Source organism: Phycodurus eques, chromosome 10 (assembly GCF_024500275.1).
Source record: "Phycodurus eques isolate BA_2022a chromosome 10, UOR_Pequ_1.1, whole genome shotgun sequence".
Lineage (NCBI taxonomy): Eukaryota > Metazoa > Chordata > Actinopteri > Syngnathiformes > Syngnathidae > Phycodurus > Phycodurus eques.
In genome coordinates this window covers 14,466,082-14,477,950 of record NC_084534.1, presented here as the reverse complement: position 1 = coordinate 14,477,950, position 11,869 = coordinate 14,466,082, and the positions used below count along the sequence as shown (strand labels likewise).

The 11,869-nt window shown below is 42.1% G+C and overlaps 1 protein-coding gene across 1 annotated transcript; it reads right to left on the bottom strand.

The window, feature by feature from the left end:
- Positions 1 to 600: 600 nt before the first annotated feature.
- Positions 601 to 11,332, bottom strand: LOC133409198 (peroxisomal succinyl-coenzyme A thioesterase-like). The gene is made up of 11 exons (XM_061688904.1): positions 11,224 to 11,332; positions 8,431 to 8,637; positions 7,637 to 7,736; positions 6,389 to 6,579; positions 6,140 to 6,312; positions 5,751 to 5,867; positions 3,857 to 3,942; positions 3,586 to 3,679; positions 2,516 to 2,596; positions 2,292 to 2,427; positions 601 to 701 (listed from the first exon to the last, which is right to left on the bottom strand). Exons 1-11 carry the CDS (start codon positions 11,330 to 11,332, stop codon positions 601 to 603), a joined length of 1,395 nt encoding a protein of 464 aa, XP_061544888.1.
- Positions 11,333 to 11,869: the final 537 nt, after the last annotated feature.

Genomic DNA, 11,869 nt, shown 5'->3' with positions numbered 1-11,869 from the left:
TTTTTTTTGCGCAACAGCTCCAAAGTATGGGATCATGGTTTAGGTTAAGAAATATTCAAATGACTGACAACACAAAATTATTAATGTGGTGAAATACACAATTAGAGACGTGTCATCTTTCATTTACACTTGTGGCTGAACAGAAAATCCACAAGAATGTACAGCAAGAATGTTTATTTTTTATGGGTATGTTTATTAATGTAGTCATAGTTTTCAGCGCTGTTGAACAGCAATACAGCACATTACGATGAGAGCTGTGTGTGATAAGTGATTTATTTAAATGAGAGTCAAAAATAGGTTTAATCAGAATCTATATCACCGATAAATCATCATTTGAAGCTAAAGCTGTGATAAATAAACATGTGAGAAATACTTGCAAAGCTACCTCATAAATACCAGGAAAATATATATAACAGTCACAACATGAGCCAATGCAGTTGTTTCTTGACTGGGTAATTTTTCCCACTAAGTACTGTATCGCATTAGAGATTCGTTCATTGCCATCATGACTGCACATCTCCTCCTTGTGGTGAATCTGTGAGCTTTTGTGGCAAGGATGACTTTGCATTTAATTTCGATAAAATTGGATGCAAATCAAGTTCACGCCCTCAGATGTTTGTCCAAGAACTTCAGGATTTTCTTCCAAGAATCTTCCTGTGCAGCAGCATGGGGTGCGACGTGACCCCCCCATAGAGCAAGAACTGCAGGGGAAACACAACAGGGGAGGGGTCATTTACTGTATTTTGACTTTACACACAAGGACACCTGTGGTATTACAATCGAGTGCCTGATTGTTCATGGACACACTTGACAAGAATGGACTCTTTGCGTCATATCCATCGTGTAAAATACGGTTTACCCTCTTCCAGTTCTGGAAACTATGACAGCCATCCATGTATTCTTAGTCTCGAGTAATCAGCCGAGTATGAGCCTTATGAAGGAATGTTTTTTTTTAAAGTCCAAAAGCGATAGAAACAAAACCATGAAAATTGTGTTCCAATGTGCACATTACCATCCAAATTCAACCGTTTTTAAGCAACCACAGATTTCCCAGTGATGTTGAACTCACTCATGATAATGTGTATTTCTCTATCTCAGAACCTGCTTTCCTAAACAGCGTAGTGCATGAAAACTTCAAAAGGAGAAATACGAATCATTTAAAAAGATATACTTCCCATGTCTGTCTGTCTTTATTTGACACAAATAATGCAATAATACAAGAACTTAAATACATATAGAACACAATGTTAGCTATTTTCTGCTTAATAACTGGAAATAGGGTTCATACTAACATTAATTCAATACCAAACGCACAGTCATTGACTAACCAGGATTGTTTATCAGGATAACGGTAACCTATATCTTACGTAATCACAACGTTAGGAAGAAAATTGTTGTGGGAAACCGGGAAAGCTGTTTTGAGAGGTCGAATCATATCATATTCTTCGTATAAGAAAAAACAAGAACATAAATTGGAGAATGGAATTGAGGCAAAAAATTAAACACCTCACAGAAGAATATGCAATTAATCCGATAGATACGGTTAGGAACCAACTTCAAAAGGCAAAACCTTACTTATACTCTCGTCCTGTCGACTTTTATAATTTACATAATTAATGCCACCACACTTCAGTTGTACAGCCGGGTTCACGACCCTTGTCCTGCATGCTTCTTCTCCTGACCTTGTCCTGTTCTATCTTGTCCTGTCCTTCCCCCACAGGGTGTAGCACTACAGCCCCATGCAACACTCATATTTAATGTTTCATTGTTGTAGATAATGTAATGACTGACTTCTCTCATCCTGTTTACAATTAGTGCTTTGTCTTTTGTCTTTCTTTCTCTCTCCCTTCTAGAAACCTTGTTCTGTTCGACTGATCAAGTCTGATTCTCAATAAACCTCAATTATAATACCACGGCGGAAGCTTAAAAACTCCACTGGGACACAATAAAACAGTTCTGGCATAAAAGGGATACAGATTTTCAATTCTGCTTGAACTAACAGCCGAACAGGACAGAATTTAAAAAAAGGAAGAAAGTTGACTTATACCTTCATAACTGGATGTAAGAAGAGGCATACATTGTAGCTGTTCTCTAATTTGCTGCTTGGTGCTTTGAACCTACAAAGACTATGTACTATTGTGATGATTAGTTTGGGCAAGTTCTGTCAAGACTGCGTATAAAATAACAAAATTTTTCAATACCTGAAAGGACTGAGCTGTATTTCGGCAATGCGAGTGATTACGTGCTAAGAGTCCATTGTGGTAAATTTAATGGTAATTTGTAGACCTCACTTTTTCTTGGTTTGAGTTTCCACATAGACAGTCTTGTGTGTGGTGTGTAAGGTGTTTCAATCAGGTGGCCAGCGCCTGGATATGACAAACATGTATACAGGTGGGATTTCCTAGCTGCTTTAAGGACATCTTCGATCTGAAAAACACAAAACTTCAGCTATATTAATTATAAATGTGCATCCAAATCTACTGGGAAGAGGTAAACTAATATGAACTGAACATACCAGGTGCGAATTCTTGGTACTTGGAAAATTCAGGTCATCTTCACCCAAAATGTACATCAATGGACAGGTCAGGTTCTCTATCTGCAAGGAGACACATTTCAAGTTTTTTTCTATTCTTTCAAACTGTACTTACCAAGATACTCTTCACCTTAGGGCTGCACAGTATTTTGTTTGAGCATCGTCATGTCGATGTACGTGTGTGCAATAGTCACATCGTAGGGTCTGCTGCGTTGTTGGTATACTGTAATATAGAGTGAATTATTATTATTATTATTATTATTATGATGATGATGTTGATTATTATTATTATTATTATTATTAATATCAGCAGAAGGACCTGTTGGGACATGCTCAAAAGATTAAAAGATTGTCAGGACTGTGAAAAGTCAGCGGATCGATGGAATTTTGCGGATTTTCCTCGTGGAAAAATCCATCCATCCATCCATTTTCTTTTCCATTGATACTCACATGGGTTGCGGGCGTGCTGGAGCTGGAGATATATATATATATATATATATATATATATATATATATATCCTATATATATATATATATATATTATCAATGTCCATCGTTCCTGTCATACTGTGTTGTATGTTTTTGTTTGAACATTAAGGGGGGGGGGTGGGGGGGGGGAATAATGTTTTTGTTTTAATTCCTCATTTCAAAAGACTATTCAAGTAACAAATTTGTTCACATGTTTTTGAGATTGTAGGGTGAAAGCTGCAGCTGATTACCAATGTGGACTGAATGGGTGGCAACAATGGGGAAAAGAAACACCAGTATTTTGAGTATAATAGCCCGTCAGCAACGTATTGAAAAAAAAAGAAAAAAAAGAACTATGAACTAATTCATTTTTATACCACTGAACTTAGTTCAAAATTTTGAATTATGAATTGAATTTGTTCATTTTTGGAACAATGAATTGAACTTTGAATTAGTTCGCATAGAAAATGAACTTTTCCAACACCGATCCTGTATTATTTCACATCGTAATATATATCGCAGGTTTAAAAAAAAAATCGTAATGCCATTTTATTCTAATATCGTGCAGCCCTACGTCACATCACCTTCACTTGGGTGCCAGGGGAGTAGTTGCTGGGCGAAGACATTTCTCTAAAACTGAGATAGCCCGCCTTATCCCGTGGCCAAAATCTTTGGTCACTGAAAATGATGTAACAGAAAACATCATATCATTTGTAAAGGTTCATTCCTATTTAGCAATCTCAGAATATGAAAACATAGATGATATTCTATAAGGGAGCTTGAGAAGCACCCAACAACCCTGCATCAAACAATGTGTTTCTACAACCTCAAATTTAAACTATGACTTTCAAATACCTTTCAGATGTTTTAGGCTTGCAAAGGGTTTGTGTGAGCTCCATGTTGCTTCCTGCTGGGCCATTTATACAAACCAAACAGGATGGCTGGAGAGTAGAGTGAAGTTTTGGAATATTAGGCCAACACCATTGTCACCACTTGGTTTCTCACTGCTAACACTGCATTATTCATTCATTCATTCATTCATTTTCCTCCGCTTATCTAAGGTCGCGTCGTGGGGGCAGAAGCCCAGACTTCCCTCTCCCGAGCCACTTCCTCCATCTCTCCGAGGCGTTCCCAGGCAAGCCGAGAGATGTAGCCTCTCCAGCATATCCTGGGTCGTCCCCGGGGTCTCCTCCCGGTGGGACGTGCCCGGAACACCCCACCAGGGAGGCGTCTGGGAGGCATCCTAATCAGATGCCCGAGCCACCTCATCTGGCTCTTCTCAATGCGGAGGAGCAGCGGCTCTACGCTGACCCCCTCCCGGATGACCGAGCTTCTCACACTATCTCTAAGGGAGAGCCCGGATACCCTGCAGAGGAAACTAATTTCGGCCGCTTGTATCCGGGATCTTGTTCTTTCGGTCACGACCCACAGCTCGTGACCATAGGTGAGGGTAGGAATGGAGATCGACCGGTAAATCGTGAGCTTCGCCTTTCGGCTTAGCTCCTTCTTCACCACGACGGACCGATACAAAGTCCGCATCACAGCAGATGCTGCACCCATCCGCCTGTCGATTTCCCGTTTCATTCTTCCCTTGACCACAAGATATTGGAATTCCTCCACTTGGGGCAGGATCTCATCCCCAACCTGGAGACGGCACCGCACCCTTTTCCGACTGAGGACCATGGTCTCAGATTTGGAGGTGCTGATTCTCATCCCAGCCGCTTCCCACTCGGCTGCGAACCGCTCCAGTGAGAGTTGGAGGTCACAGCTTGATGAAGCCAACAAGAACCACATCATCTGCAAAAAGCAGAGATGCAATACTGAGGCCACTAAACCGGACCCCTGTAGTTGGAACACACCCTCATTTTTAAAAAGGGGGACCACCCCAGTTTACCAATCCAGAGGCACTGTCGCCGATTTCCACGCGATGTTGCAGAGGCCTGTCAACCAGGACAGCCCCACAACATTCAGAGCCTTTAGGAACTCCAGGCGAATCTCATCCACCCCCAGGGCCCTGTCACCGAGGAGCTTTATAACCACCTCGGTGACCTCAACCCCAGAGATAGGAGAGCCCGACTCAGAGACCTCAGACTCTGCTTCCTCATGGGAAGGCGTGTTGGTGAAATCGAGGACGTCTTCGAAGTATTCTCCCCACCGACTCACAACGTCCCGAGTTGAGGTCAGCAGCGCCCCATCTCCACTATACACAGTTTTGATGGTGCACTGCTTCCCCCTCCTGAGACGCCGGATGGTGGACCAGAATTTCCTTGAAGCCATTCGGAAATCGTTCTCCATGGCCTCACCGAACTCTTCCCACGTCTGAGTTTTTACCTCAGAAACCACCAAAGCTGCATTCCGCTTGGTCAGCTGGTACCCATCAGCTGCCTCAGGAGTCCCACATGCGAAAAAGGCCCGGTAGAACTCCTTCTTCAGCTTGACGGCATCCCTCACAGCTGGTGTCCACCAACGGGTTCAGGGATTGCCGCCACGACAGGCACCGACTTCCTTACGGCCACAGTTCCGGTTGGCCGCCTCAGCAATGGAGGCACGGAACATGGTCCACTCGGACTCAATGTCCCCTGCCATTAATTGAATCTCATTACATGTAATTTGTTGCTCTCCAACACTGCACACAGCGCATGACAAACCATGTGAAATTTGCATTCATGTAAAGGTTTGACTTTGCAAATTCAAGAAGCAATGGCCAGACTTTAAAGTACAGTATACTGTACATATCTGTGCAACGTACATTCAAATCAAGGAGAGTGGCCATTCGGAGGGCCATGTAGACTCCGTAGGAGAGACCAATGATACCAATTCGGTCACCACAGACCTGAGGATGATCCCGAAGGATCTTAAATGCTTTCTGGAAAAAAGGGGGAAAAAAAGAAAAAAGAACTGTGAGACAGGTTTGGTCATTTGATAAATGAAGTTCAATTTGAAATATCAATGGTGGTGCTTTGTATGGGGGTGGAGTAAATGAGGCCCTAGCTGTTTAATGTCTTCTTAAGCAGTGATTCCCAACCAGTGTGCCATGAAAAATCACCAGGTGTGCCACGGGAAAAAAATCCCTGCTCAAAAAGGAGCCTTCCATTATTCAAACTTTTAACCCCTCATGCCACCTAAGGGAGATCTTGCCTTCATATATGCATCCGCACCGCTAATATCTAGTTGGACCGTGAGATCCTTGTGTTCCATGTAGGCGATGGAGAAGCTCGCAAAGCCCCTGGATGCAATCATGGCTGAGCGGTACTCCACTAGTCCTCCACCCATACCCCACAAGTCCACCATGGCTGGAAACCTGCCTGGGCCTGTCGAGAAAGTGCAGCAATATCATAGAAAAGACACAGAAAAGAATACATGTTTTCAGATCACATTTGTGCTCACCCGGTGGTAGGAATAACGTTCCCACAACTCCATTTTGGCGAATATCTATTCTTTGAACACCTGGTGTCACGAACCAGCGCTCGGTGGTTACAACAGCCAGCTCAGCGCTTTCTCTCTCTCTGGGAGACACGTGGCCCTCCATCAAGGAAATGTCCACTGTGAGTGGAATCTCAACATTCTTCATCCGCAACCTTTGCAAAAAACAATTGTGTTTTACAGATTGATGGCAACAATAACAAATGACATGAGGTAGCAGTATGTCTTTGGTCCTGTGGACTATAGGCTAAAGATACATGGTAAGTGAATGAATATGTCTATTAATTCATTACAAAAAGAAATCTAAAAAAAGTTAAGATGGGCTTTGACTAGTTCATACAGCACTTTGCAAAACTTATTGTACCCGATTTGATTTCCTGTTTTTGTTTTCCGTCTCTTTGTTAGTAAGCAGACTACTTAGCTAATGGAAAACAATGGGAGTGTGCACAATTCTCTTTCTCAAAATGTACTCAAATTATTTTACCAGGACCAGATCTTCACTTAAACGAGAGGCTATTTTCCTGGCCCATGCGCCACCCTACAAGGTTTTGTGGAAATCATTTGCGTAATTTGTCTAACAAACAATGCAAAACGATATTGATGGAATTGCATCAACGTGGCAATGATATAATGCTACAAGCAATGATTTTTTTTAACACAACACTACTCACAGGCATCTATTATTTATCCTCTGCGAAAAATGACCAATTTACTGTAGCTTATTTACTGTAGCTTAAAAATGACCAATTTACTGTGAGTTACTGTGAAACTCTTCCTCATTTGTATGCATGTATTATACTACCCCCCGGTGGCCAGATTGCACACACCAGAGGGAGCCGCAATGGAGTAATCATGATGCACAAACTATAATTTTTTTTACATTCAATTTTATTATGTTGTTACTATGTTTTTGTAAAGTATAGTTTTGCACAGGGTTACTTTCCTCATTACAAAATTCATTACCAAAATTTTTTTTGGGGTGGGGTGGGGGCCTGGACAGTAATGAGATGATTAAAGTTACAAGCAGAACAAATGAAACTCGTATCTCAAGATTTCACTGTGTTTGTATTTTGACTGTTTAACAAATGTCACCTTTAAAAAAAAAAAAAAAAAGAGAAACAACAGGCCAAATGACATGAGGTTATCACACAACTAGCAGCTAAGAACTCAATACAAGACCACTACAAATGAGATGCCTATTTGTCCACCTGCCTTAAGCCAACCCTTTCCCCAGGAGCAGGTTGCAGGCCCCAGAAGAGACCCATTGGCTCACATCCCAAATATGAACCACCCACGGAATGATCCTGAGCCACTGTTGAAGGCACAAGAGAGAATAAAGGAATTAGCAGCTAGACGGAAGATCACAAGCAGCTACATGTGTCATAAAATTGTCATTTTAGCCAATAACTTCTATCAGTCACAACTGAATTCACAACATCGTATTCATTTTAACTAACTGCTCGTGTCTTTTGTTGTTTTGTAATACATCCATCCATTTTCTGAGCTGCTTATCCGTCGCGGGAGTCCTGGAGCCTATGCCAGCTATCATCGGCCAGGAGGCGGGGTACAACCTGAACTGCTTGCCAGCCAATCGCAGGGCACATGCAAACAAACAACCATCTGCACTCACATTCACACCTACGGGCAATTTAGAGTCTTCAATTAACCTACCACGCATGTTTTTGTGATGTGGGAGGAAACCGGAGTGCCCGGAGAAAAAATCCATGCAGGCACGGGGAGAACATGCAAACTCCACACAGGCAGGGCCGGGGATTGAACCCCGGTCCTCAGAACTGTGAGGCAGATGCTCGATCTAGTCGTCTACCATGCCGCCGTTTTGTAATACAGTGTGCATTTCTATATATATATATTTCTATTGCATTTCTATCTATATATATATATATAGTATATAGAGCTATGTCAGTGGTGAACGTTTCAGTTATAAAAGAAATTGCACACAAATGCAATATACTGTCACTTAACAGTATGTGTTCAGCATGACTCACGGTTGACAGTGCCATCTGCACTTGTGTTATAGTGGCCAAACGCCTCCCACAGGTCACCATCCTCACTGCGCATTTGTGCGCACAATGTAACTGGACAGTGCTGTGGCAGAAAACCTGCTTTGATGCTGATTTGCTCGTCCACCAGGGCACGGGCTGGAGTGGCTGTTAGTATAGGAGCTGGAGTGGAGCCGGTCCTCCATCGAACCGCTGTAGGGGCAAATGTGAAGAGACAAATGTAATGTTCACTCTCTAGTACTACTCTTCAACAGCCTTTAGGCAACTCATGGCTGTGATCCAAAAGGGTTCCAGGGCAGTTTTTATTGGCTAAACTGCTGTATGTGCCAGTCAAATAGAAACACGTGCTTGACTGAAGTCCCTTGCATTCTCTGTTATTAGTTTATATTTACAGTGGACCATATAACACTGTCATAATCTGGTAGGAGGATATTGAGCACTTGATTTGCTTGGATCTTAAATGAATTTTCCCCATTAGAAATATTGGACATAGAACTCTTCCATTGTAAGGGTTGCATTACAGCCATTATAAAAGTCTATGTCCAGGTAATATTTTAATCAAAATTTCATCCATCTATTCATTTTCTGGACTGCTTATATCTTCACTAGCGTTATGCGTGAGCTGGAGCCAATCTCAGCTGACTTTGGGCGAGAGTCCATCCTGGACTGGTCGCCAGCCAATTGCAGTTAATTAACATTTTAGCATTGGCATTATAAATATACAAGTAACTTTAGTCTAACCTTGAAGTAATAACCTTGAAGTAATAACCTTAACCTTTGATAATAAGTGCTTTAGGACGTGAGTTGCTTCTGTATTTCTACTGTTGTCATTGCAATCATCTCTGATACCTGTAGCATATATTGGTGTTCCCCTTTCTAATCAAAACGGCTTCCAACTTTGAAACGGCCTCAAGCAGAAGAATGAACTTGTTTCAATCTTGGTTCTTGCAGATCAAATAAAACTATCCAGCATGAGACTATTTAATCTATCCTGTGTCGCATTATTTCATATATTTTATGCTTGTAACACTGTGGCACAGTCCTCATGAAAAAACTCATCGCAAAACCTACAGAATCAACATTAATCATACAGAAATGGCGTTGGGCCCCTGCGGCCTCCTTCGGGTGGCCAGTTTTTGGGTGCCTCGGTGGGGCCGGTGCACAGGAAACCACCGCCGCTCTCGGGTGGGCGGGGTGGGGTCCTCAGCCCTCGTGGTGCAAGCGCAGCTATTACAGCTCACATCTGACGATTATTGTGTATGCGAGACGGTGTCTGCAGATACTCACCTCTGGGACTTATTTGCTTGGTGTGCGGCCACTCACTCATTGCAATAAGTAACTCATAACTATGCAAACTTCCTGGGTATCCCCACACTTGCACTCTGTTTCTATGGATGTTTGGAATTTAAATCGTCACTCCCATCACCCGTCAGTTGTCCACTACCTCTGTCCTCCATGCTTCCCCTCCTGTCCTTGTCCTGTTCAGTCCAATCCTATATTGTCCTGTCCTTCTTTTACTGGGTGTAGCACTACACCCCTAGGGTTATCCCCTTATCTTCCTTTTAGCTAGTGTCCTGTCTTTTGTTGCCTTCTCTTCCTATATTATTTAGTTATCTGTTCACTGTCTCCCCCTTTAGTGATTTCTGTCACTCCCCTTTAAAACTTTGTTCTGTCTAACTGAAATTTTCAATATAAATCCATCAGAATAAAAAACTCTTAAAAACTCCACTGTGGCACAGTAAGACTGTTCTGGCATAAAGGGCATACAGATCCTCCTTTCTGCTTGACCTAGCCGCCAAACAGGATAACAAAAAAAAAAAAAAAATCTCTGATACCCTTGGGAAACAGTATACACACGCCTAAAAACGTCCACAGTTCTGTGTTTTGTGAAAGGAACATGGATCACACAGGATATATCCGCAATTTGGAGTAAGAGTTGATTTAAATTGTGATTGACCAAAAAGATATCAAGCAGATACTTTGGCATTGATCATTTGTGTATCCCAATAAAGGTCCACAACAGCACGGGTCCAAATAACAATGCTAAACAGACCACTCAGCGGTATATAACACCTGCTATTACAAGTAGAACCAATCCAAACAAAGGAATCAAGAACAACCTGAACTTCGACTTAGCTGAAACCCAAGGCTTGTATCTCTAACAAACATGAATATCAAACATCCCTTGCCACACTTATTATTATCCAGCCATCCATCCATTTTCTGAGCCGCTTCTCCTCACTAGGGTCGCGGGCGTGCCGGAGCCTATCCCAGCTATCATCGGGCAGGAGGCGGGGTACACCCTCAACTGGCACCCACCCAGGCACGGGGAGAACACGCAAACTCCACATAGGCGTGCCGCCCTTATTATTATTTTTTTTGTGCGAGAGAGAGCGACAGAGAGAGAGAGAGAGAGAGAGAGAGAGAGAGAGAGAGAGAGAGAGCAAGAGGCAGAATGTGTGGCTAATGCCATTGCTCAGTTGGTTCAAAGTAAAGTACAACCGAGAACTGAAAACAAGTACTTACCAGATACGCCATCTTCCTCGCTCACCATTCACGAGGCCTGCTCTTTTTCGTAAAGTCCCGGTATTGGTAGCAGGAGTTATCAAAATGTTCTGGGTGCCCACAACAAGCGGCAATACTTTCTTTTTATCACTTCGGGACATTGTGTATATTATTGATATCGGACCTTAATAATTACATCTGTGCAAAGATTATGTGTATGACACACAACACAAACATTTGTGCAGTACTATATACGCTACATATTTTTCTTACCTATAGTACTATGCAACCAGCAAAGTTTCCTGTGTAGGCCAACATAGGAAGGCAGCTGCTTCCCTATGAGATGACGGTATACTGCCACTCGCGCACGATTCCCAATCATTATGCTAAGTCTATCCTGGAAATAGACATCAGTGAAGAAACGAGAAAATATTCTGTGATGTATTTGAACTGCTTTTCCACAGGCTTACTGAGCCCAAATGAGTTAACTATCATGTTCTGGAAATGACTAAAGGATTCATGTGCTCCAGGGCTTTAAATGAACCTTGGACCTTTACTCTCTGTGTAGTCAAAGAAAAAAAAAAGATAATGTTTGATAGGAGGTAAGCTTACAATGTTTTAATATATTACCAATTTGACACTTGGTCTTTCACACAAATCTTATCTGTTCTCATTGAAAATTCATCATCATATCCAGTACCATCCACCCATCAGTCCATAAATGGACCTTCTTTGTTCTAAAGCATTGTATGCTGATGACATTATATACTGTAGTTGCCCCTTGTCTCTATATATACCAAAGGATTGTCAATGAAAGTATGGCAACTGTTTGTATGGATGGCACTGCAACTGGAAGAAAACAAAATAAAAACGTATCAGACTATAATTGAGCATAAGCAATTTGTTTTTTGGTCAATAG